Source organism: Peromyscus eremicus, chromosome 19, assembly GCF_949786415.1.
Source record: "Peromyscus eremicus chromosome 19, PerEre_H2_v1, whole genome shotgun sequence".
Classification (NCBI taxonomy): domain Eukaryota; kingdom Metazoa; phylum Chordata; class Mammalia; order Rodentia; family Cricetidae; genus Peromyscus; species Peromyscus eremicus.
Genome location: NC_081435.1, coordinates 10910188 through 10936548, shown reverse-complemented (window position 1 = coordinate 10936548; position 26361 = coordinate 10910188). Strand labels below are relative to the sequence as shown.

The following is a 26361-nucleotide window of genomic DNA, read 5'->3' as shown; positions in this document are numbered from 1 at the left end:
AGAGGTACATCAGCAGGAAATATGTCAAGATGTATGCTTGCTCCGGATTGGATGTAGGCAGGAGGTACACAGGCAAGAAGTATGGCAGGATGCATGCTTGACCTTGATTGGACCTGAAGGAAAATATGGTGGTTCTGCAGTTTTTGCCTTTTGAAGACTTTGCAAAATGTGACTTGTGGCCATTTTCTAGGAACCCAGAGATGGACCTGGCCAGACAGAGTCCATTATCCTGGCCAATATTTAATTAAAGCTTGCTTCAAATTTGGCTCAAAATTATGGGACTGGTTTTTCTCTCACAATTCGCAGGTTTAACAGTCCTTAGTAATGCTTAAAAATGTAAAAGCCCCTGAGCTTCCTCTGTCTCCAAATTTTGAGTTACAGGTTTTCCTGATGGCTTCAGTTTTAGATTAAGGCAGGCTCAAATACCCCAGAGACTACAGGAGAACACAAGGAAGGAACCAGTTAGGAAGAAGATGTGAGAGAAGCCCGGAAACGCATCTTCCTGTCCTTCCCTACTTTGGGACCAGACAACACTGAAGCAGCTGAAACCCTGGCCCAGGGTCACGCCCTCAGTGTATTTTCTGTGGTGATTCTGGGTAATTGCTGTGAGGTCCAACATTTTGCTCCTGAAGAGAATAACTTGGAAAGCCGTCTCTGTTTCCTCCCTTTTACTACAGGATTATGAACCTAGGGAGGCCTGAGCTGCTGAGAGGAGCAAGGGAGGGAGGGAGACCACCAATTTGACTTTTACCAAAATAATCATTTATTATACATCCAGCTATTTACAGAGATGGTCTGATTTGGAATGCTGTGAATGTCATACGGCTTGGGTGAAATTTTCTTCCATGACGAAGAGTCCTTTTCGTCCCACTTGCTGACCGTCTGGTAGAGTTAATATTCAAAAAGCGTATTGCTGAAAGAAGAGAGAACAGTTGATGACCTAGTTCCTAAATACAAAAGCCGCAGCTTCAGTGGGTCACCATGCAACAGTCCAGGTCTCAAGTGACATCCCCACCACGGTCTCCTGGGATCCTTCCCAGCTGGCACGCAGTGCCTGCCCTGGCCTCAGGAGGATGCTCTGGCCTTTGTGGAATGAGTTTCTCAGACGGAAAGCATGGTGAGTGCTCATGCTGGCCTCAGAAGGGTGAGCGCCCCAGTTTAAGATCTACCCTGATCTGTAAGACCCGCTATTGCTGAACACACGGAAGGAATGCAAAGATGGAAGAAAATGTAGCGGACTCCTCACACCTGGCAATGTACTGAAGGACTGAGAGCAGTGCTGTGGTGACATGGTGGCGGTGCGTGTATCCACTCGGCATCCCGGCCATGTCCCCTGTGACACCACGGCGGCACATGTGTCCACTCAAAGTCCCTGCCATGTCCCTGGTATGCTGGTAGTGTTCCCCCTCCATTGACTTAGCATCATCTCTTTGTCTTTATCATGTTTCCATCGTTAATTCTGATGTGTACTGACTCAGTTAGAGACCTCACAATCTCTCTTGCACTGTCCAGTCATGTCCGGTGCGTCCTTCCTAACTGTGGAGGCCTGACCCACAGACACAGCTTCAGACAAGGAGCCCATCAAGGCCCCACATTGGCTACTCTGTCACTGTTATTCAACTCAAAAAAAACAAGCTGAAAAAAAAAGCTTTTCAAAAGAAAATCAACTTGTATACATTTCATGTACTTTTTTGGGGGAGGTATTTTGAAGAGGCAAAGATCTCTATATAGTCCTGGAACTACTACGTAAACCAGACCCTCCTGCCTCTGCCTTCCAAGTGCTGAGATTAAAGGTGTGTGCCACCATGCCCAGCTGATGTCCATTTTAAATACATGATGGAATCTATTGCTGGATGATTAGATACACATTGAAAAAGAGTTGTATGCATTGTGTCTCAGTACTAAGCTCTCCTCTTAAACTCTTCAAACACGGTATGTCATAAGTACTAGCTCTTCTTAAGAAAATACACTCTTTTTTTGTTTTTTTTGTTTTTTTGTTTTTTTGTTTTTTGGTTTTTCAAGACAGGGTTTCTCTGTGTAGCTTTGCGCCTTTCCTGGAACTCACTTTGGAGACCAGGCTGGCCTCGAACTCACAGAGATCCGCCTGCCTCTGCCTCCCGAGTGCTGGGATTAAAGGTGTGCGCCACCACCACCCGGCGAAAATACACTCTTGCTTTAGCTCATCAAAATGTTTTTATTCTGAGCTCTTTTTCCATTCATCTCACTAGCCATCTTCCAGACACTTCAGTCTGACTTAAACAGAACTGCAAGACTCAGGTTCCTGCTCCAATGTTCAGCCGTGACACCTTCTGCTTTGAGCTCTTCTGTAAGACTGGGTGTTGGTCTGTGCCACCCTGCTCTCTAACTCTGGGGTCTCTAGTAAATCCCAAGTATGTGCTCAACCCTGCCAGCTTTCATTCAAGAAATGTCCTCCCTCAAAGACCATTATCTAGGCAGTTTTATGCCATTCCTCATGTCTGCCCTCATGCACTGGCCATTCATGTGGTGATTACAAAGGCTTGGCCCCTTTCCTTCCAGGTAAAACGTAGGTAGGGAGTCTGTCCCAGTCCCCGTGCTCCTTGGAGGACAGCTCAAGCACAGATGCACCTGCACAAAAGCCCAGCCTCACCCCTCCCCAGTCCAGCTGCCCTCACTCTATCACAGGTGGTCCCCAAAACACTCCCCAGTAAACTGCCTTCACCCAAATATGCACCTCAGAACACACTGTCTAGGGACTCATGTTTGGATCTGGTGATGTTTCAAACATCTGTTGTCATTTAGAAGTTTCATCTGAGGCAAAACTTTAAACCTTTCAAATGAAAAAGAGAAAATTGCCTTGGAGATAGTTACTGCAGAAAAAGCCAGAATTCACCGGAGCCTTTTTTTTTTAAGGGAAATGCTTCCCCAAACATACTTCCACCCTCTTCCTGAACCCCAAGACCCTCAGAACAAAGACACTGATAAGCTGTGTCTCCTTTGCTAGGGAAAATCAGCTATGTGGTTCAGCTATGCAGGTCACCCCAGAAAAGCATGAACAACCAGATATAACTCCCAGAGTATAATGAGTCCCCTCCAAGAAGCCTCTATGGACCCCAAGTTCAGACTCACTGATTTACAGCGGTGAAAAATGGGAGTAAAATAGTCTCAAATCAGTTAACTTAGCTCAAGACAGAAAAAGGTCAAAGACGAAGATGTCTGTAAAAGTTCCTGGCCCTTCTGCATGTGCTTCCAGCCATAGGGTTTGAATGACCAAACACTACACTTGACTTACGTTTTGTGCATCCAGGGCTGGATTTGAACTAGCTTTCTTGCGATATTTCCTCCGGGTGCAGTAGACGCTGACAATTGTGATGATCAGCATCACGGCAAACACGGTGACGGTGGAGGAAACGGCAATGACAATGGTGTCGTGGGTGGACCCTCTTTTCTCACACCGTTGCCCCATGTACCACCAGTCTTCTCCTGCAGGACACCTACGTGGAGAGATATGGTGACGTTTTTGGGATCGTTTACGGGTGACGCTCAACTGTGAACACCTTCATCATGAAAGGGCCTGGTCACCTACAGTGCATTTGACCACTGATAGTCACTGATGGACATAACTATTTGACCCTGCACTGCCTGAAGCTATGAAACTAGCACCAGGTGACAAAGGTCAGCATTATAACTAATCAGATACTGAGACAGCAGCTGGGGGTTGAGGAGAAGGCCAACTGAGGAGATCTGCTCCACCATCGTGAGCGCCACATCTTTGCTAAGGACTCAGCACTTCAGCATCTTCATCTAGAAAATGGGGACTGGCAGAGTCAAGGACAGGACTGCTGTGAGGATTTAATAAGGTATGTAATATATAAGATACGTAATATAATAAGATATATAGTATTATAAGATATGTAATATGAGATGTGTAATATTATAAGTTATGTAATATTATAAGATATGTGATATAATAAGATGTATAATATAAGATGTGTAATATTATAAGATGTGTGATATAATAAGATTAATATAAGATATGTAATATAATAAGATATAATATAAGATATGTAAAATATGTGATATAATAAGATATGTAATATTATAAGATATGTAATATAAGATATGTAATTCAGGCAATTAGACAGGAGTGCATTATTTCTTCACAAATTGTTATGGTGGCTAGCCAAAGCCCCGATGGAGTTCAAAAGAGTAACTGTGCTGTATAGTTTTATGTCAGCTTGACATAAGCTAAAGTCATCTCAGAGGAGGGAAACTCAATTAAGAAAATGCCTCCATAAGATTGGACTGCAGTCAAACCTATAGCACATTTTCCTTATTGGTGATTGATGTTGGAGGTCCAGCCCATTATGAGTGGTGCCACCCCCGGCGTGGTGATCTTGGCTTCTATAAGAAAGCAGGCTGAGCAAGCCATGAGGAGCAAGCCAGTAAGCAGCACCCCTCCATGGCCTCTGCATCAGCTCCTGCCTCCAGGATCCTGCCCTGTTTGAGTTTCTGTCCTGACTTCCTTCAGTGATGAACTACAATGTGGAAGTGTAAGCCAAATAAACCCTTCCTTCCCAGCTTGCTTTTGGTTACGGTGTTTGCTCACAGCAATAGAGAACCCTAAGACATTTGACCAATGTCGTCCATGTGGATTATCAGCATCTAACTCCCAGCAGGACAAGAGATAGCCAATGAGACAGCGAGACGGCGGGACCTCCCAAGCAAGTCCTCACTTGCACTCAGCTCTGCCTTCGTGGACAGTGCAGATGCCCCCGTTCTGACACTCAACCTCCGAGCAGGCATTGTAGATGGTCGAGGTGGGAACCGGGTCTGGGACATTCGATGTAGGGACCAGGTCTGGGACATTCGATGTAGAGTTGAGGTGAGATATGTCTGCAGAAGGAAGGAGAGAGGATGGTGGAAATCAGCTTTCGCATTGCTTGTCATTGTACACACATAATACTCAGCGTTCAGGCTTGTGACAAAAGTGTGCAATCTTGGTGCATGATCCAGCACCATTCATGGGCAGTCAAATAAGAATCAGGCAGAGGTGGGAAGGTGGCTATTGACTGAGGACTTGACTTCACTCTCCAGAACCCATGTTTAAAAAAAAAAAAGCCCTGTGAGGTGGTGCATGCTTATAGTCTCGGCACTGAAGAGATGGAGACAGGCAGATAATGGGCTCCGAGACCAGCCAGCCAGCCTACCAGGTAAAAGTGAGATTGTCTCAAAAAACAAGGTGGTGGAGCCTAAGGCAGTCAGAGTTGTCCACTGGTTTACACACACACACACTCACACACGTATACATACACATACACACACATACACACTTATACATACACACATATACACTTACACACACACACACACACACACACACACACACACACACATACACACACACACACACCCCAAGGAGGGAGCTGGGTGACAATCACCAGGCTTGACTGGCAGCTGGAGCTCTGATGGGCACACTCATTAATCTCCTGCCAGAGTTGTGTGTTTCCTGTGTGAGGAAGTAAGAAAACAGAGATTTCCAGCCTAAAGATGTCCACTGTTGCTCCATAATATAGTAAATAAATGTTTAACTCTGGCACTTTCGATGTTTCAAATTAAACGATTTTCATATTTCTAATCATTCATACAAAAAGATTCCCGTGTGTATCCAGTTCCTCCCACATCCTATAACATATCTAAAAACAAAACCCAGAAGAACACAGCGAACAGCCAATGGCCACAACAAGGAGCAAGCTCACATATAAACTATTTTTCCCATACCTTCAACAGTCAGTAGGATGTAAACATCGTCTCCTTTGATGAACTCCCTGCTCTTCATCCTTTCATGGGTTATGAAGGCACTGGTTCCATAGCCTCTGCCTCTGCTAAACTGAGTTCCATTAGGGAAATAAGCCACCACTCCCACCTTGGAAGGCCTGTCCCAAAAATAGCTTCCGTTATCTGAAAGAGCAATTTATATGAATGGGCTGTGTTTAGCATCCTCACAGCTGTCAGTGGTAGGAAAGAGCAGGCAGTGAGACACAGTGAGGATGAAGCTGAAGAGAATTAATTGATGCTATGGACCTATGATGTGTTCCTAGGCAAGTTGCTGGAGCTTGCTCACTCACACTGCCCTGCAGGAAGTGAGATTGCTTGCCAGTGAGGACCAAACTCTAGACTGGTGGTTCTCAGCCCTCCGAATGCTGCAACCCTTCAATACAGTGCATCTTGTTAGCCATAAAATTAGTCTCAGTGCTACCTCATGACTGTAATTTTGCTACTTTTTGAATCATAATGTAAATATCTGTGTTTTCTGATGGTCTTAGGCGACCACCCCTGTGGAAGGGTCTTTCAACCCCCGAAAGGGTTGAGACCCACTGAGTGAGAATTGCTGCTCTAGACAATGAGTGGAGAGCTACCAGGCGGGATGTCACCCCTGTTTATAGTGCCTGTTACCAAACCCTCCTGCCTGGTGGGATCCAGCCTCGCCAGCCCTCTGGTTTGCAATCAGTCCTTTTTTTTTTTTTTTTTTTTTTTTTTGGTTTTTCGAGACAGGGTTTCTCTGTGTAGCTTTGCGCCTTTCCTGGAACTCGCTTTGGAGACCAGGCTGGCCTCGAACTCACAGAGATCCGCCTGGCTCTGCCTCCCGAGTGCTGGGATTAAAGGCATGCGCCACCACCGCCCGGCCTGCAATCGATCCTTTTAACCGAGCTAAGGCAGTGAGTCGCTGAGAGTTTTCAATACGAACAAGAAAAATTTATCTCATAAACTGAACTTAGCGGCATTTCAATGTCACCCAGAGGAACATGTTAGAAAAGAATGAAATATTCTGGGTGTTTAAACCCTCCAGTTTCTGTTACGGTTTTTTTCTCCATCAGACTGGGCCACTGTTTTTCCTATGTCACTTTTGTCCCTCCTTGCCATTTATAAAATTCCTTTGGCGATATTCAGCTTCCCATAATTCTATTTTTCCCTCTAGTCAGTTTCTAGGGACAAAAGATTATTGAAATTCCAAGTGTGATCACGGCTCCCTGGGTGATGCTTCTTTTTCAGACTTGGAATGCTGTCACCATCAGTAAATCCTCTAAGATGCACTAATAAGATGTCACCATCCTCTTCTATGCTGTTACCACCAATGTCCCAGCATCTCTGTTCTGACCGGAAGCCCTTATCTCAAGAGCTGATTGTTTCCCACAATGCCAGCAGTCTGACCAAAGCAGCATGGGCAATAGAAACTCAACATTAGAGGGCCTCTCCCTCCCCACAGTCTTCCATATCAACCTCTCCTAATTCTCTTAACAAATCTATGGGATTATTGTTCCTGCCTTGGTTGAACAGCCAAGGACAATGGGGCAGCTTCAAGAAGGTTTTTCTTCAGGATCATATATCTAATCAGAAGCAAATCTTGGATATGAACCCAAGCATGCCAGCCTCTAAAGCCAATACCTAGAATTCAGGGATGATTAATTCCCAATGTCTGGGTCCTTGCTGACATTCCTAATAGCCTTCTGCGTGGGGACTGTGTCTTCCACTGCAGCTGAGTGTCTTCACTTCAAGGCTGAACATTCCCTAAGTAACCAACTGTGCAATCTCTCACTCCCAAATCACCCAAATTACCTCCTTGAACAATAATCACGTCCCTAGCCATGAGGAAAATAACAAGCTACAAACCGTCAGTCATTGTTGGGTCTGTAGTTATACTCCGCTGGTTGGACATACGCTGTCGGATGTCAGGATTTTGATCCAAGAGTGTCATTGTGGCTTGTTGCCAAGGACACGGCCACTGTAATTGATCATCATTGGCACCGGAGATCAGGTGGAAATAAATCCCTACATTGGTCAAGGAATTCAGATTCAAGTAAATCTGATAAGCGTAGCCTTCGGGAGAATAAAACGGAGGGCTGTATGCAGTTGCACTCTGGCTGCCAAGAAGCTGTGTGAAATTCTGTATATGCCAGATGTGATGAGGACACCTGGTTTCCGAGAGATTGATGTCATCAATCGACAGACCACCCGATGATGAACCAGGGCCTTTGAGTCCTTCAAATGCCACTCGGAACTTTTCAGTCACTTGCAATGTTACGTAGTAAAGTTGCCAGCTCCCAGTAGGTATTTCTGCAGAGAGAGTCAGTGTTCAAGGGTGATGACAACCATGAATTCCAGTGTTAGAGTTCTATCCTTCAAAGGCAATGATCGCCCCTGAGCCACTGATTCTTACAGATGTGGAGAACAGTTTTCTTACTTCTTTATCCCAGGGCATTGCTGAGCTTAGACTGTCCCTTGGGATAGTTGATGTTTACACACCTGCTTCTCAGATAGCTCACCCTTTCTCAGAGATGGGTAACCCCCATTTCCAACCATCCACCTCCTTCCTTCCTGCATGTCTAGCTCACTGCATATGGGAGACTTTTCCAGCTCATTTAAGCTGGAAATTAGAGGAGGAATCTCTCTCCCAGTCATACGGTGCCTTTGGTAAGAGGGAAGCTGGGAAGTCAAACTCAAACTGCCATACCCCCTACTCCAGTGAGAAACAGCATGCCAAAAGTCCTCACGAGCCCCCAGGACAGCAGGGCCGAAAATTATGTCAAACTGTCAGCTAACACTGGCTGGAAACCTGACTATATCAACACTTAATGAGAATTGAAATTACCTGGAAATAAATTATAAGCATTTGGATTACAGAAAATGCTACTGTCTGTGGGTAGATTACAGACTGAACAAAAACCTTCCATTTGAAGGTTTGGCTTCATTATGGTCCTTCCTTCCCATGAAGTCCAGAAGGGCTCATAAGCAGGTTCCTGGGAATCCTGTGTTACTGTCTTTCTGTGATAGACCCACAGATTGTTCATGGGACAGATCTCCATCCCAAACCCAGACAATGGCATATACATGTTTTAATATTTGCTTTAATATACATATTAATGTATAATACATACTAACAAGAGTAAGATATATAGTTTTAATATAGAATATGTATGTGCAATGCATGCAGATTTTTTTTTTTTGAAATTAAAAACCTCCCTATGCATGGGTGGTCACAAACACAAGCAGCACCTCTATTTCCGAGGCTTTCAAGAATGGGGGTGCTGTGATATCTAGGGCAGTGTGGACCCACTTGATAGTGTGTTTGGTTTTGTCCATTAAATTAAGGGGTCAATGTGTAAAACAAGGAAGAGTAGTCTGTCTGCCGATGATAGTTAATCATGAATGTTAACCTGATGGGATTTAGAACTACCATGGAGACCAGACGCTGTGAGAGATTTTCTAGATTAGGCCAATTGAAATGGAAAGATCATCCTAAATGTGGACAGCGCCACTGCACGGGCTAGGGTCCTGGACTGCACCAAAGGAAGAAAATGAGATGACCACCACTGCCATTGGTCTTGATGCTTCCTGGCTACAGATGGAGTGTGACCAGCTGCCTCACACTCTGGCTGCCATGCCTCCCCAGGCATGGTGGACCGTGCCCTCAAACAGTGGTCCAAAGTAAATCCTTCCTTAACTTGCTTTTGTCCGGTATTCTGTCCTCACACTGAGGACAGTAACCGACACAGGGGCCCACATCCCTTCCTTCCCCATCTGCTTTAATACAAGGTCAGTTACCGCCCCGCCACCACAGAAATAGCTCCCACCATGACATTTACTTCATATTATAGCAGACACCTTCTTATTATAGCAGACACCTTCATGGGGATTTACTTTTTTTTTTTTTTTTTTTTTTTTTTTTTTTTTTTTTTTTTGGTTTTTCGAGACAGGGTTTCTCTGTGTAGCTTCGCGCCTTTCCTGGATCTCACTCTGTAGACCAGGCTGGCCTCGAACTCACAGAGATCCACCTGCCTCTGCCTCCCGAGTGCTGGGATTAAAGGCATGCCCCACCACCGCCCGGCGGCGGGGATTTACTTCTTAAGCTAAGCTAAGGTAGGTAGAGTCCTTTTCCCACTTGAAGAGCACTTTGGTAAGACCAGGTCACAGTGAGATAAAATGAGAGATCCCAACAGTGTTTTGGGGCCAAGCCCAGTTCTCCCTGAGGCCAGTCCTTCCTTTATCCATTCCATAGTTTAGTTTCTTTTAGCTATCAGCCCTCCCCATGACGCCCATAGTTCACAGTGTATTTTTATTACTGAACAATAAAACTGAAATCCACAGCTCCAGAAACCAGGTATGTCTTCTAAGGAAGTATCACATAAAGGACCCTCCTTTTAACTTCCTTACCAGATAAGACAGACCAAGTTCTGTTTGAAAGTCATGTGTCACCAGCTCCTGCTCTGCTGCAGGCTGCCGCATTAACTGAGAATGCCTCACCTGCATCCAAACCGCAAGAGTGTGGCTACTGTACCATTTATTTCTCTCCGAAGGGTTAGAACACCTTCTGGATGGGCTGCGGTGTACTCCCGGGTGTAGATTTTCACGTGGTCGCTTTCACTTCCACTGTTGTAGAGATAAAATTCCAAGCACTGGAACCCTCTCTTGGGGTACAGTATTCTGCTCTCCAGCATGGCTGTGGCCCCCGCATTTCCAGAGCTGGTGTTGAAATGCATGAAGAAGCCGGAATCTGTTCAGGGCACAGACGCAGAACAGAGAGACAGCAGAGCTCTGAGCACACGGCGGCTTTCTTCAGTGTTTAGTTCCCACCACTGTGGCCCCAAAGTTCGTGCACTGGAAAGAACTTTCAGATTCATACATTGAGGACATTTGGAACCTAGTGGGACTTAGTTCCAAACGTAGGGAACTAGGATAACATGAAGTCGTGAGTGTGGGGCCCTCACCTGAGTATTTGTGGCTTTATTAGAAGAGACACGAGCCGGCAGAATGGTCTATGTGACCATGTTGTGACCCTTGCCCCATGATGCAGCAGAATGTCCCTCTACAGCTGACAAGCAGACACCAGGTACCCCACTCTTAAACTTCCAAGTGTCAGTGTCCAAAACCATAAGAAAATGATATTTTAAAAAATAAAGTACCCAGTCTTGGGTACTCAGTTATACCAACAGAAAACAAACCGAGCCTGGCATTGTTCTGGGCATTAAGATAGTTCTACAATCAGGGAGTTCGTGACTGAGACATAGTTAGGCACCCTTTCTCTTATTACAGCTTCCCAAAACAGGAAGAAGTTGAGAACACCTAAGCTGGAGTTTCCTGTCTTCGTTGTAGGTATTTTGGTGCCTGGAACACATAATTATATCCAACTATGATTCTAGAACTGAGTAACTCACAGCCTAGCGATACTCCTGAGTCTCCTACATTCTTTGAAGTGCTAGGAAAGACAATACAGTCCCTTAAATAACAGTCCTTCCAAGAGGTTCCTTCCTGTCCTGCTCTGTATACATATTGATGGAGCCCTCACAGAACCAAGCTGTGATTTGTAGAATGAAAAACATCCTGAGTGAATAAAAGCAGAGAAATGGCACTCCTTTAATGTGGATAAATCTCATTGCTTTGGAAAAACTGAATGGGCTATCATTAGTAATTCTGATAGAGAAGACGGAGAGATTGCTCAGTGGTTAAGAGCACCTAAGACTCTTGCAAAGGACCGGAGTTCCGTTCCCAGCAACCATGTCAGACAGCTCACAACTGCTTGTTACTCCAGAGGATCTAACACCTCTGGCCTCTAAGGGATGTTGCACTCACATGTGCATACCCTCCACCCAAGGGTGCCTGCACTCACATGTTCATACCCCCCACCCCACACACATACACATAATTTGAAATCATAAAAATGATTATTTTAAAACCCACAATAATTCTGAGAGAAAAGAGAGATGAAACACCAGTCTATCGGACTGAACAAGAAGGCTAGAGGCACTGATCGTAAACCCTGTTACCTTTGCACTGGCCCATATTGGAGTGATCGTTCTCTGGGCCCCCGAGGACCTGTGAAACCCGCTGCCAGTCAGCACTATCCCCTGAACTTTGGATCATGCCACAGATATTGTCCAACTCAAAGTCGCAGGAGTCCATAAAACTCAAGGAAGAAGCTATGAAAGCCAAGAAGGAAAAGGATGTGAGCACTCATACAACATGATAACGTAAGTGTAAAACCTGAGCTGATCACAGGACTGTGAGGAACGTCACTCAAAAGAGAACAGCTAGCTGGCTGTGGGACCGGCTGGCCGGAAGACACTTCTCAAGCCCAATATGAACTCAGTTTTGTGAGTGTGAATACACAGTTCACACCAACTCTTTTTTTCTCATCTATTTGTGGAAACCTGAGTCATTTGTGGAAATTCCGCCTGTTAGTCAAGCCTTAAACACCACAGCAAAGGTTATTGGACTCACTTACAGTACAACTGCACATTCCATTATAGCTTAAAAGAGGCTTGAATATAGAAACAGTCTGTATTGGAAATAGTAAAACCTTCAAAAATCTGCACGGGGCACATTTCTGCAAGGACTCAATTGCTTTTCTAAGTCTCAAGGCACACTTTGTAAGGAGAAAAGTGCTGAAAACAGGTAGTAGATTGGAACCTGGGTGCTGTGTTGTTTTTTTTTAAATCAAACTTCCTAATCTCAGAAAACCCAAAGGTGTCCAGAACATCCCTTTTTCCATCAAGGCAGAGGGCAATACAGGTCATTCCAAGGCACCCATCACATACAACAGTTGTACAGCCGGTTCAGCTTCAACAGGTCATAGTCACTGAAGTCCATTCTTTGGCCAATCACATCTTCAAAGTCCGAGATCCTTGTGACGATGGTGGGCTCTGTCCCATTCTGGAAAGCTGTTTTACTGTAGTGCATTACCGAGGTGTAGTCGTAGGGAACGTTCAGGGAATCCGACACACTGTCATCGTAGATGTTGAAATTGTGTTCTCTGCCTGCATGTATTTTAAAAACTTTAATTATTTTATGCTTATAAAAATTAAGCTCCTCTTATTAAACACTTAAACATGTTAACTGAAGAATACAAAATGTAATAGAGCGAACTTTGTACATGTTATCTACCGAGTGTCTTGTGTTCAGATACTCCTGTCTTCGAACCTGGTCTCATGCACAACTGTGATAGAAACAATCAAACTAACACATCGGCACTTCCAGTCCAGCCAAAAGTCTAAGGTTCTACTGACTGCCAATGGAAAGGGAGGGTCTACGAAAAACCGTGGAAACATTGAGAGTCGCCGGCCAGCAATGGTGAAGGTTTAACATGCCCACAGCAGATCGGGTGAAAAGCGGGACTTTAGGGAGTATGCTAAAATGGGACCCTGCACTGATAACATGGACAAGAGTCACTAGAAAATATGGGCATAGTTGAGGACTCAAAGGTTACTGGGATTCCTGTACATGCATTTAAATCGCATTGACTATAGTTCATGATAGAGTATTACATATTATAAAATTCTAAATAAGTTAGTGTCTTATCAACAAAGTGCCTTCTCACACACACACATACACACAAAAATGTTGCATGAGGTGACAGGCAGGCTGACCGAGTTTATTTTAAATGAGGTGATAGATAAATGTGCTGTTTTATTAATGTGCACATAGCAAAATATCACCTTGTTGCCCATAAATATATATAGTTATAACTATAAATTTAAAAAGTTATTTTTTTTAACCATCACAAGCTCTGAAGACAATCACTTTAAAACATTAAATTGAACACATTTAGAGAAGACACCGGACTGCTTAGCATCCTGCTATTGGACAACTGATTGCAACTTGATATCAGCTGAATTTGCAGACATAATGAAGTGTGTCAAAGTACAGGCACCCATTACCAGGCTGGTACCGATGCAAACCTGCTCAGAAATTTGACCTGTAATTAAGGCTATAGGAGAAACATACCTGGCAGAATCCTGTCCCAAACTATAGTGACATAGTCATCCCGGTCAGCACGTGACTGCTCATGCCAGAATCCCAGGGCATGGAGGAACTCGTGTTGAACGGTCGCTATTCTGTCACAGTTGGCCCCGATGGACAGCTGTTGCTTCCCAACATGCCTGTTTCCCACTGAAGACCAGCACCTGAGGGGGAGTTTGCAGATCAGGGGCGGGGTATTGGCGTGAGAAGTGCCGCGGTCACAAGACAGAAGCCTCACTGCTTCGCCACTTGATTAACTGAATCTGACCTTCCCTGTTGTGCCTGGACATGGAACTGCTCTCAGCATAAAAAAAACTTTGCAGAACAGATCATTTTTAGGGAATTGACCTTGGCACCGTGCATCGCACAGTGATGAGTCATCGACGCTCATCCGGGGGAATTGCAACCTTTTTTAAATGGGCGTTGATACATCCATCACCACAAGCTGTTTTGTTTGGTGTCATTTTATTGTTTCTCTCTGTGTGTGTCTGTCTGGATATAAGCTTGTGTTTGGATGCCTCAGAAGTCAGGAGAGGGAGCTGGACCCACTTGAACTGGAATCACAGGTGAGCCACCCAATGTGGATACTGGGATCCGAGCACTGTTTCTCTGCAAGAGTGGCTAGCGCTCTCAACAGCTGGGTTATCTCCTCAGTTTCCATTTATCCTGTTTTATAGGGACAGCAATCACTCAGAATCGCTGTATTCAGGTCAATGACACTGCCATCTTTCAAGCAATAAGACTTTCTCAGTTAAAATGAATTCACACACAATCTACAATACCTTTTACTTGAAAGGAGAATAAAGAGTATTCAGTTGTAAACAAGATGGAATTCACGTCCATTCACGCTTGCTATATGTTGACATTGGTAGTCTGTGTGTATGAAAACATTTGCTATTTTCTTATTCATTTTACTGTATGTACATCTGTGTATACATGTTTATGCTGTAGGCCAGAAAAGTGTCTTCCACAGTGGCCCTGCACCTTACCTTTGAGACAGGGTCTCTCACAGAGTGTGAATGATCTCAGCAATTTGGTTAGACTGGCTGGCCAGTGAACTACAGGAATCTGCCCCTACCTCCCTGAGTGAAAAGCGGTCTCACCCAGTTTTTTTCTCACACGGTGCTGGGGATCTGAACCCAGGTGGTCTTCGTGTTTACCCAGCAAGGATTTCAGCAGCTGAGACATCTCTCCAGCACAAGGTTGGCTGCCCCTTCCTTCCTTCCTCCCTCCCTCCCTCTCTCCCTAGCTAAAGTTCTCTTATGTAATTTCTAGTTAACTCATTACGCAAAAGGAACAAGGTTTAGTCTTTGCTTATTTGTGCTTAAAATTTATCTTTCGTCTTTTCCTTACGGTACTTTCACTATAGCTCCTAAGAAAAGTTTCTTTCTCCACTACTTCTGTGTACAAATGTTTTAGTTTATAAGTAATAAATAGTTGGGTTCATGTTTATTAGGGCTAGATTTTGCTCAGGGTGTCCATTGGTTTTGGAATCTTCTGGGTGTAGACCAGATGCTTTATGCACCCTCCCTTTCTGCCTGCCTCCCTTCATTCCTTCCTTTTTTTTTCCTCTTCCTTCCTCCTCCTTCTCCTTGTTCCTTCCCACTCTTCCCGTTTCATAATACTGTGGCCCTAGCCCAGGGACTTACACATACTAGGCAGGCCCTCTACTACTGTGAAAACATTATTTTATGGCCAGAGAAACCAGGTCTAAAGGTACTTTGTACAGATAGCAAAGGAAATAGTGGCCCCACCCGGTGGCCCAGACCTTGAACCATGGCTGCAGTGGAGTAATGCCCTGGGGAACAGTAGTCTCCTCAGAACCTTACCAGACAACCCCGGAACTTACCCACTCTCCTTGAACACTGATATATAGTTAGCTTCTCCTGACCACGGCTTGAAGTCAATGCATGTTTTAAGGCGGTAGCGCTCGAAGGCATTGAGAATGACTCCTTTAGCATTCATTTCTGACAGAAAACAAAAGTGCATTGAGATCTCTTTTTCGAACCTAATACATCCTTAAAATAAGGCAGGATGCGATGGCCAGCACATGACTGTCTTAGAGCTTGATGTAAATGGGGCCTGTTAGTAAAGCTTACAGAGGAGAATTTTCATCCTTCTGAGAACCAGGCAGAATAAAAGTACCACAAACTGTAGAGACCTCTACCAAGTTAATCTGTCCATTTACCATGTGTCTTTACTACCACAGGCCTTGGCTACCTTTGGGTCATTTGTAGAAATGACCTGGCTCATGTGGGTAATCCTTGTCATCTCAAGGATGAAGGAAGTTCCTGAAAATCCCAGGATCTCAGCACACAGTGGTGCAGTTCCTTGGACCTACATGTGAAGCGGTCCTCTGACTCTATGTGCACACTGTAGTACATGCACGTTCACACAATAAATGAATAATGCAATTTAAAAACTACCACATGAAAAATGCAATACAATAAATTAAAGAAGCAGAAAATTTTAGAACACCATAATTACAATGATATAAAAAAACTATTTATTTGAACTGGAGAGTCTAAGCTGAATTCTTAACCTATCATGTTTGCAAAACAGTTCTTCCCCAAGGCTGAGCTGCATCCTTGGCCATCCCCTCACTCAACACCTTCTTCTTGGTCACTCACTAAAAGCCAGTCATCTATGGATTTCCCTGAGGTGTGTGATGTGCCAGGGCTGCATGCATATGCATGCCAGACACCCGCTCTACCATGAGCTACATCCCAGCCCAAGAAATACCTGACTCTTAAGGAGACATTGTTTTTCGTATTTCTCCCAAAGGGCATTTTTCAAATGGATGCTTGACAGAGGCACTGCTTGACCAGTCCACGGAAAATGAGCTCTTCCCAGCTGAGCCAGGCTGGTTTGTGTTCTCTGTGTCTCTCTGTCATCTCTCTCTGTCTGCCTTGCTGTCTGTGTCTGTCCCCGTATCTCTGTGTCTCTGTCTGTCTCTGTGTCTCTGTCTCTGTGTCTCTGTCTCTGTCTCTGTCTCTCTCTCTCTCTCTCTCTCTCTCTCTCTCTCTCTCTCTCTCTCACTAGTCAGGCCTCAGGCTCAGGACCATCTGCCTTTCCTTCCAGAGGACTGCTGGTGTTACAGGTGTGCACCACCACACCTAGCTCATAACTAAATTTCTTCTACATGAAGAGCTTTTTTTAGTTTTGTATTAGATTCTTTTGACTATCTCCACCCTTTTCCTTTGTGTGTGTGTGTGCACGTGTGTGCATGTGGCATGTTTGTGTGCATGCTTGTGTGCATGTGGGTTGCACTTGTATGGGTGCACAAACACATGTCTGCACAGCATATGGAGTCTGAGGATGATATCAGAACTCATCCTCCATGGCTCTTCCACCTTAGTCATTAAGAGAAGCTCTCTCAATCAAACTCAGAGTTTTCTTACATGGCTAGTCTCCACAGCCAGCTTGCTCTAGGGTTCTTTTTCTCCGAGGAGGATAAAATTACAGCTGGCTCCCACACACAGCTAAAATGGGTTCTGAAAATCTGAATTCCATCCTCATATTTACCATCTCCCCAACCCTCTTTTGACTTTTTAATAATATAATACTAAACTAGGAATTATTTGTTTCCTGAAAAGAAAAAAGATAGTGGACTCTTGTTACTGTCTGGACTTGGCAAAATAAAATCTTGGCAAAGCAACGTCATTTCCTGTAAGTTTGTTTGATTGGATATTTTGTTGTTTTTACTCATATCTACACCCTGTTCTGGGTTTAGGGCTGAGGAGATGGCTTAGTGGTTAAGCTCTTGCACTGTTCTTCTAGAGGACTGGAATTTGGTTCCTGGAACCTACACAATGACTCCAAACAGCTCCAGGGGATTCATTGTCTCCTCTGGCCTCTGCCCACACTGCACACATGTGGTATTCACTCACCAAACATGCACACATACACATAACTAAAAATAATAAAAATGAATCTTTTTAAAAATCCTTTATGGTCTGGGAGTGGTCAGTGGTATTCCATCTGCTAGCATGCCCAAGGCCCTGGATTCTATCATCAGCTCTGCAAGGAATAAATAAATACCTAAACATGAGGAAATACTGCTTTAAAATACAGACTCTTGGGGCTGGAGAGATGGCTTAGTGGTCAAGAGCATGTGCTACTCTTCCAGAGGACCCAACTTGAGTTCCCAGTGCATGTCAGGTGGCTCACAACTGACTATAACTCCAGCTCCAGGGATCCAATGCTCTTCTCTGACTCCCACAGACACTACACTCACATCCAGACACACAGAGAGGGGATGGAGAGAAAGGGGGGGAAGGGAGAGAAAGAGGAAGAGGGAGGGAGAGACAGGGAGGGAGAGGGGAGAGAAAGAGGAAGAGAATATGAATTAAAAGTAGCAGTAAAATCTAGACCATACCTTATTAAAACTCTCAAGAGTGCCTCCCTATTCTTTATGTCCTTAGCGTCCCACACAAAGTAAGCTCTCCATAAAGGTTGACTGAGTTGATCTTATGTTAGTCAAAACCCAACATATATTCAGATTGAATTATTTAAGATCTTTTAATTCCTCATTTTGCTTTTTTAAAAAGTAAGTGTGCATAGCCACACAGAGAAACAACAACAGAAAGCCTTCACACCACACAAGGCCATTCCGGTAGATGTTGATATATCATCTCGGGAACACACAGTAGCTGTGGATGCTCCCGAGGGTGTACTAACCCAAGCTATCCTCTAGAACATATGGAATGGTGTGTGGCCATCTATAGTCGTCTCCAATGATGGAATTCTTCCCTTGTTCCTGTCAAAAATAAATGTGAAGAGGACCAGTTTAATGAACTAGACAAAGCCAATCAACAATCAATCTGGAAATACATACGTGGAGCTTACAATTCTCCTTGCTAGCTCACACCAATGGGGCATGTGTCTGGATTTTGACCATAATTGAATAAAGTTTGCAGAGAGAAGTAACTAATTTTTATAATTAACATGAAGCTAACGAAGAAATGATACTTAATAAAAGATTGCTGGAAACTACACTATAAATACTGGTAGATGTTTAGATATTAAAAACACACAAGAATAGGCTGTTGATACCTCCAGAGTTAAGACTGCTTGCTGCCATTTAAGATGATCTAAGTTCAGTTCCCAGCACCCACATCAGCAGCTCATGACTGCCTGTAACTCTAGAGGATACAGTTACCTCTTCTGGCTTCCATGGGCAACTGCATGCATGTGGTACACATAAACTCATGCAGACACACACACACACACACACACACAGATAAATAAATAAATAGACAGATAAATAGATAAATAAATAAATAAATACAGAAGGAAAGTAATAACGAAACCAAATCATAATTCAAGCCCTGCCTTTTGGTTCCTTGTATGTTCCAATAGCCTTCTAATTTGTCCTTCTGTTTCAAATATTGCGTTTCCTTCCTAATGGGCTGGGAAAGGGTGGGGATGGATTAGACGCAAAGGTGACTCCTGAAGTTTTTATGCATTTCCTTGAGACGAAATAAATGAAGGAATGATGGGCAGCTGGAGAAGAAGGCTCTAGGGGAGGGCTCTAGTAGGGAGGGTCAGAGGACACCTTAGATTTGTAGTGTCTTGGAGACATTCACATGTGCTGTGGGATGGTCTGTATGTCAAATGTGTTGCTGATTGGTCAGTAAATAAATCACTGATTGACCATTGGCTAGGCAGGAAGTATAGGTGGGACAAGGAGAAGAATTCTGGGAAGTGGAAGGCAGAGAGAGAGACACTGCCAGCCGCCACCATGACAAGCCGCATGGGAAGATCCCGGTAAGCCACGAGCCATGTGGCAAGGTATAGATTAATGGAAATGGATTAATTTAAGATATAAGAACAGTTAGCAAGAAGCCTGCCACGGCCATACAGTTTGTAAGCAATATAAGTCTCTGTGTTTACTTGGTTGGGTATGAGTGGCTGTGGGACTGGCGGGTGAGAGAGATTTGCCCTGACCGTGGGCCAGGCAGGAAAACTCAAGCTACACACATGCAGCATACAAATAGAACCTGGGCCTAGGCCAAGGCAGGACTAGAGTCACCCACTGGCAGTCCTTGGTACCGAGGAGGTGTGTAAAGCCCTGGCTGGGGTGAGATGGAGAAGCAGAGAGAGCAGAGGGTCCAGGACCAGAAGAAAGCCTTCGATGGCAACTCCCTCCCCGTTTCCCTCTTGCCCCTTCCTACTCTCTTATCGTCTCCCTGTCTCCCCACTTCTCCTTATCCTCCCTCTTTACCCCTCCTTCTCTCTTTCCTTCCCCCACCTCAGACTCCTTCACCCTCTTTCTCCTTCCTTCATCCCTCCGGGTTCCTCCCCATCCTCTCTCTCTCTCTCTTTTCCTCTTCTCTTCCTTCTTTTTTCTCTTCCTCTCCCTTCTCTTCCTCCACCTTCCCTCCCTTCTCCTCTTCCTCTTCTGCCCCCTTTCTTCTTGTGCTATTGGGATCAAACCCAGCAACAGCCTCATTATTACACTGTATCCCCAGCTTCTCTCTGAATTTTCATCTTGAGCTTGGCTCTTCCTCTTTAGCCCAGGCAGGCTTTGAACCTGTGACTCTCCTGATTCAGTCACCTAGCAGAGCACCAGGCCGAGCTCACAGCTCTGCTTCTTCAAGGAGGGTTTGCGAGGTGAGCCTCTGATGTGTAGGGTACAAGGGAATGGTTGAAGTGTGTTGGGAAAACTGTGGAATTTTGCAAATCAAAAAGCTCTACTGGATAATGTCTATGTCCAAGAGTGTACATGTCTTAAATTATGAATGATTTTGTCAATTTCTCTATTTTTTAAGTTTACATAAACTTCTCCAACATAAGAATTACAAACACATTATTGAGTATCTCTGTTTATTTCTAACACCTACAAAGATATTAAGTTCTTAAATTTTTAAAAATCTGGTAAATGAAAAATCATACCTTGATTTTCTTTTTAAAAGTGCCTAAGGCACTGAACTTTTGTTTGTTTGTTTGTTTGTCTGTTTTGTTTTGAGACAGGGCCTCACTGTGTAGACCTAGCTGTCCCAGAACTTAACATGTAGACCAGGCTGGCCTTAAACTCAAAGATCCACCTGCCTCTGCCTCCCAAGTGCTGGGATTAAAAGTGTGTGACAGGACACCATGTCCAGCAAGATACTGAAGTTTTAAACCTTCTTAATCTACATATACATTTCTACACATGTGTTCATTGAGTGTCATGACAGCTAGGTGAGGATCAGCACTCTTGGAACTGGTTTGAGAGAACCCTTCCTTGGCAACACTATTTATAGCTGATGTGGGGGAGGAGTAAAATAATAATAATAATAACATTATTACTACATTGTTATTTCTTTTTCTTTTGTTTTTTCAAGACAGGCTTTTCCTGTGTAGCTTTGCGCCTTTTCTGGAACTCACTTTGGAGACCAGGCTGGCCTGGAACTCACAGAGATCTGCCTGTCTCTGCCTCCCAAGTGCTGGGATTAAAGGCATGCGCCACCACTGCCCCATTATTATTTCTTATGATAAAAAGATTGGAGGTTTTTTTTTTTTACTTCAACTAGACTAAACCAGTGAAGCTCTCTTTTTAAATGAAAATTCTCCTTATTACTGCAATCATGAAAATCAATCAGAGCACCACACACATGTTAAGGTGATAGTGGCCTTCACCACACAGAAACTTGAGTGGTGGAAGATGAAGATATAGATTTGAGTCCTTTCAGGACATCATGTTAACTGAATAAGTGCCGCTGGCTGCTGCACCTTCAGAAACAGAGTCTCAACAAGCAGCCTGTGCCCATTCATCCTCAGCCACTCACAGTTGACCCTCACGACTCATCATGCAAGCATCGTTGCAACTCACCTCGAACTTGATGTCTCCTTCAAAAAGGTCCAGTCCCAAATCTAAGAGAATAATGAAGATAATTCATATTTTATTACATTGGGTTCCCACACTACATAAATGATGGTGTTTTGAAAATTCCAAAGGGAGAGGGTCTCACAAGGTCCATCCTCAAGGATCTATAGGTAGTTTAATGGTTGCTTAGAGTGGGAGAGACATTTTCTTCAGTGGTACAGCCATTGTTAAATTGCCCATGCTCTTGTAAACGACCCGTCACCCAGGCTTTAGTAAGTAACTCTAACAGCACTCATCACTCCACAAGAGGAAAAATGAAATATGAAAGTAGAAATGGGACCAGTAGAGAAGAGGGTGGAGGTCGGAGGAGGGTAGAGAGGGCAATTGGATGAATACGATCAAATACTTTATATACATGCATGAAAATGCCATAATGTACGCCATCATCACATATAAGTAAAACATAATAATAAAACAAATTAAGAGGGGCCCTGTAAGATAGCTCAGGCAACAAAAGGCACCTGCCATCAAGCCTTGACAACCTGAAAACCCATAGGGTGGGAAAAGAGAACCCACTCCCTCATGTGTCCTCTGACCTCCACAAAGGTAGTGTGTCTCACACCCACACACAGACACACAAAATAATAAAAATATTTAAAATATGGTTATAAAAAAGAATGAAGAAAAATCCACAAACCTTCATTGATATCGAATATGTCTCGATCGAGTCCCTCATCTATATCTTTGACTGAAATAACAAAAAACACATTGAGCATTATGTTCATGAGAGGAAAAAGAATCTCATTAATAAAACGATCAGAAGGAAACAAGTTGTTGCCTCAGATTCTAATTTAACTTGAATTGATTAATTGATTGGGACCCGAATTGACTGAGAGCCTCCTGTGAGCCAGGTTGGGGACTAGACAGAGGACGTTCGGATGTGTGCTCTGTCCTCTCCACATCCCTTGAGTGTCAGATGGCTTTAGGAATCAGACATTGGTCACTCTGTATGTCGTGAACATAGCTTGGAAGGTGGGACTAAATGCCTAAATGGGAAATGAATATCTAAAATTGCTCAACCCAGAAAGCCACTATATCAGCCTTTCTCGTATTTTCATTTTTCAGATGGGCAGATGGGTCCTGAGATGGTCCCTGGTGAATGAAAGCAGCCAGTGTCTGATCAAAGTTCCTGTCACTGCTGCAGTCCTTCCGCTCGCCTTCCGCTCGGCGTCAATACACCGTCAGTGCCTCTGTTCCTTTGACTCACCACAGAACTCCTTTGCACTACAGTCTAGAGCAGAACTCAAAATGGACTCACCAAACTCTCCTGGAGCCGGCTGGGAAACAAACACAAAAAAAAATATTATGGCGTTTTTGTTCCAATTTTAGATTCTTTTGATAATAATTTTTAAGAGTTTTTCTTTCATTCATTCACTCATTCATTTATATGGTGTCCGTGTGTGATAGACAGGAGAACTTGTGATAGTCTGTTCTCTCTCTGTCCTGTGTGTGTTCCTAGGACTGAACTCAGATCATCAAGCTTGGTGACCAGAGCTGAGGCACCTGCTGATCGACCTCACTGGCCTCAGTTTTGTTTTTATTTTTGAACACAGGGTTTCTCTGTAGTCAAGCTGGAACTCACATTGTAGCCCATGTCTAACCTGGAACTTGCTACAATCCTCCTGCCTCAGCCTCCCAAGTACTGGGGTGGCAAGCATGAACCATAGTGGTTCTATCTAATTCACAATCAGACGGCTCTTTTTATTAATATGATATACTGTTTTCTTCCATATATCCCAGACAAGTAAGTGGAGTTTACACGACATTTTAACCAGACAGATTATTCTTACTTCATATAGAAACTGAACCTTCCTGTTCAGAGTTTAAAGGTAGAGACAAAAAAAAAATCAATTTCAAAGCCTGAAAAGGAGGCAAAGCACAAGACTCCAGGCCTCATGTAAGTACTCAATTTACATAAGTCTCCTACAAGACTCATGGGGCAATGCTTGGAAAAGCTAAAAATTTATTCCCAATTAATAACTTTGCCCAATACCTCAGTAAAATCATGTTGCCTTTCATGTCCCTCCCAGGACTCTACACTCAAAAAACAATACCAAATATCTAAGCAAAGTACCTAAGAGTAGATTTTGTGACTTTTAAAAAATATATATACATTTCTCTTTCCCTTTTTGTTTTGTTTGTTTGTTTGTTTGTTTTTTGAGACAAGTTCTCTCTGTGTAGCCCTTGCTGTCCTATAGACCCAGGTGGCCTCGAACTCAGAGATCCACTTGCTTCTACCTCCCAAATGCTGGGATTAAAGGTGTACTCCACTACCATCTGGCTAAAATACATACATTTTCAAACAGATGGTAAACACATTACTGAGTTACTTACCCAATGAGTAAATAAAAAATGAAATCAACAACAGAAATTTATTTTTGGGGTAGGTTATACAGAGGTGCATGGGGGGGGGGTGCTTATAGAGGCCAGAAATCAACCACAGGAGTCATTCCTCAGGAGCCATCTACCTTATTTTTGACACAGAGTCTCTCACTAGGACCCAGGGCTCACCAATTAGGCTGGGATGGCTGAGCCACCAGCCTTGAGAAGCCCTGTGTCTCTGTCCCCCCAGGACCGGCATTACAAGCACATGCCATCACACTTGGCTTTTTAGATGTGTTTGAGGAGTCAGATTCAAGTCCTCTTGGCTGCACTGGCTAGCACTTTACTGAAGGCTATCTCCCCCAGGCCCTCTGAGAAGTTTCTTAGTCAGTTATCCCTTAATCTTAATCAAGGCAGAAGTCGGCAGAACTGGTAGACAGTCTGTGTGGATTGTGCTGGGTTCCCTAACTTAAGTCAATTTAGTTCACCGCGCTGGGTCTCAAATGATCTGTGTGACATCGTAACCACCTGATTTGGATGAATATCATGAGTCATACGGTACCATGCAAAAACAGGCTGTAAAAGTGTAATGTTGAGTCACACAAGTGTAAAGCACAATTGCCTTCAGATACAAGCTAACAGCTGAAATAAAGAATACTCCGAAATGTTTGACAAGATATGGAGACAATCTGGTCAGATGGCTCCCATCATTTTGACAGCAAGCACCCTAGTTTTCTCATACAGGAATCACACAGCACACATTCACAGATGATCCTGGCGCACATGCAGAAAGAGATTTACGAGTAGCTAGCTCCTCTGAGCCACAGTTAAACATGGTGAAACAGCACCTCACATCTGTATTTCTCTAGTTCCTATCTGTACACCATCAGCTCACTATAATGTATTTTAAGTTCCAATTAAAGGGTTTCCTTGGCCACTAGAAATCTTGTATAAGACCTTGAATTAGCTTGGGGTACAAACTGCCCATCACTGCAGGCAGATTGGTTTAGATTGACGAAGATGCAGAAGAGACACCCCAATATCGTTAAGCTTTGTAAGTGTGGACATTTGCTCTGATGTCTGTCAGTCTTCACCCAGGCCAGGTTACTCTGATAGCAATCAGTATGTCACTCGGCAATAAAAATGGCTTTCAAAACCCACTTCTCTCTTATCCAAAGAAAACCTATCACACAACAGTGAAACTGAAAGGAAAAATTAGTTTTCTGTCACAATCTCTGGACCTCTCTGGCAGAGAGACTTCTTATGCTCAATATCCTGCTGGCCGCTGGCCACCAGAAAGAAATGCTCATTTAAGGTGAACATTTTGAAATACATAAGACAAAACATGAGCAAATGGTTATCACTCAATGATGGATATCAACAGGCCCCCAGTTTTTCTGATTGTTTTCTTACCAAGCCAGAAACCAGGAGAAATGTGGCAAAAAGCAGGAACCAAGGCCGATGCCAGGCCTCCATACTGTGGCTTCCAGCTAAAAGGTGCAAGCTGTGATACTCATGGCAGAGCTGACTTTTAAAAGCTAAACATCATAACTTCTGGCCTTTGATCCTAATGTTAATGATCCATCTCCCAAGTCATCTTGTTGCTGTAGTAACTCCCAATCAGGGAGAGAAAGTCCAGGCTCACTAACATGCCTCTTTACTGTGCCAGCGTTGAATTGCTAAAACCTGTCACTGAACTGTATTCTCTAATGTATACATACTGATCCCCAACATTGCTAAACACTGCTTGATCAAAAAGAAACATATGCACACACACACACACACACACACACACACACACACACACACACACACTAGGTTGGAGGTGTGGGTGAGTTGGTAGAGTGCTTATCTGGCATGCATGAGGCACAGGGTTCAATCCCCACCCCCATATGAACTAGGCATGATGGTGCACACCTGTAACCACAGGTAAAGGCAGGGGGATCTTAAGTTCAAGCTCATCTTGGCTACATAGTGAGTTTGAGGCCAGGCTGGAATATATGAAAATAAATAAATACATATACCAAAGTGCATATCTTTGTTCAAATAATGAACATTTATGAAGTGCCTTCCATCCAGGTAGCCTATGCCGCTTTGATGTAGCCAGTTCTGTCCACTGACTCTTACTAGTCATTGATTTAATAAACTTTTATTGTCAGTCTACAGCCTATTAAATTCTAGGATCTGTTGATATACCTAGAAATGGACATATTCAGTATTCAGATCTGGAATAGCAAAACAGTGAAGTGTCTCACTCCTGAAGGTTCCCATAGAAAAACTCAGATGGGAGGTAGGCTGAAAGAAGAGCTATGCCCAATGATCTTCTAATAAAAAGTTTCTAACCCCTCTCTCAAGTCTTTCTCATAGTTTCTTTTCTTCCTGGAATAACTTCTACT

The 26361-nt window shown here is 43.8% G+C and overlaps 1 protein-coding gene across 1 annotated transcript; it reads right to left on the bottom strand.

Annotated features, from left to right (window-relative positions):
• Positions 1 to 759: 759 nt before the first annotated feature.
• Mep1b (meprin A subunit beta) lies at positions 760 to 25441 on the bottom strand. The gene is made up of 15 exons (XM_059246703.1): positions 25379 to 25441; positions 22902 to 22920; positions 22281 to 22331; positions 21590 to 21630; positions 18454 to 18532; positions 15623 to 15740; positions 13759 to 13937; positions 12573 to 12791; positions 11802 to 11954; positions 10316 to 10531; positions 7651 to 8094; positions 5761 to 5940; positions 4716 to 4875; positions 3272 to 3473; positions 760 to 882 (listed from the first exon to the last, which is right to left on the bottom strand). Exons 1-15 carry the CDS (start codon positions 25439 to 25441, stop codon positions 760 to 762), a joined length of 2247 nt encoding a protein of 748 aa, XP_059102686.1.
• Between the last annotated feature and the right edge of the window lie 920 nt (positions 25442 to 26361).

What these genes read in the sequence shown, in the direction of transcription:
- Mep1b (XM_059246703.1), bottom strand. Translation starts at nt 25,441, where the DNA reads ATGGAGGCCTGGCATCGGCCTTGGTTCCTGCTTTTTGCCACATTTCTC. An exon ending in CATCCTACTGACTGTTGAAG is followed by an intron (nt 4,876 to 5,760) that starts GTATGGGAAAAA and finishes TTCCTTCTGCAG; the next exon opens with ACATATCTCACCTCAACTCT. An exon ending in CAGCCCTGGATGCACAAAAC is followed by an intron (nt 883 to 3,271) that starts GTAAGTCAAGTG and finishes TAACTCTACCAG; the next exon opens with ACGGTCAGCAAGTGGGACGA.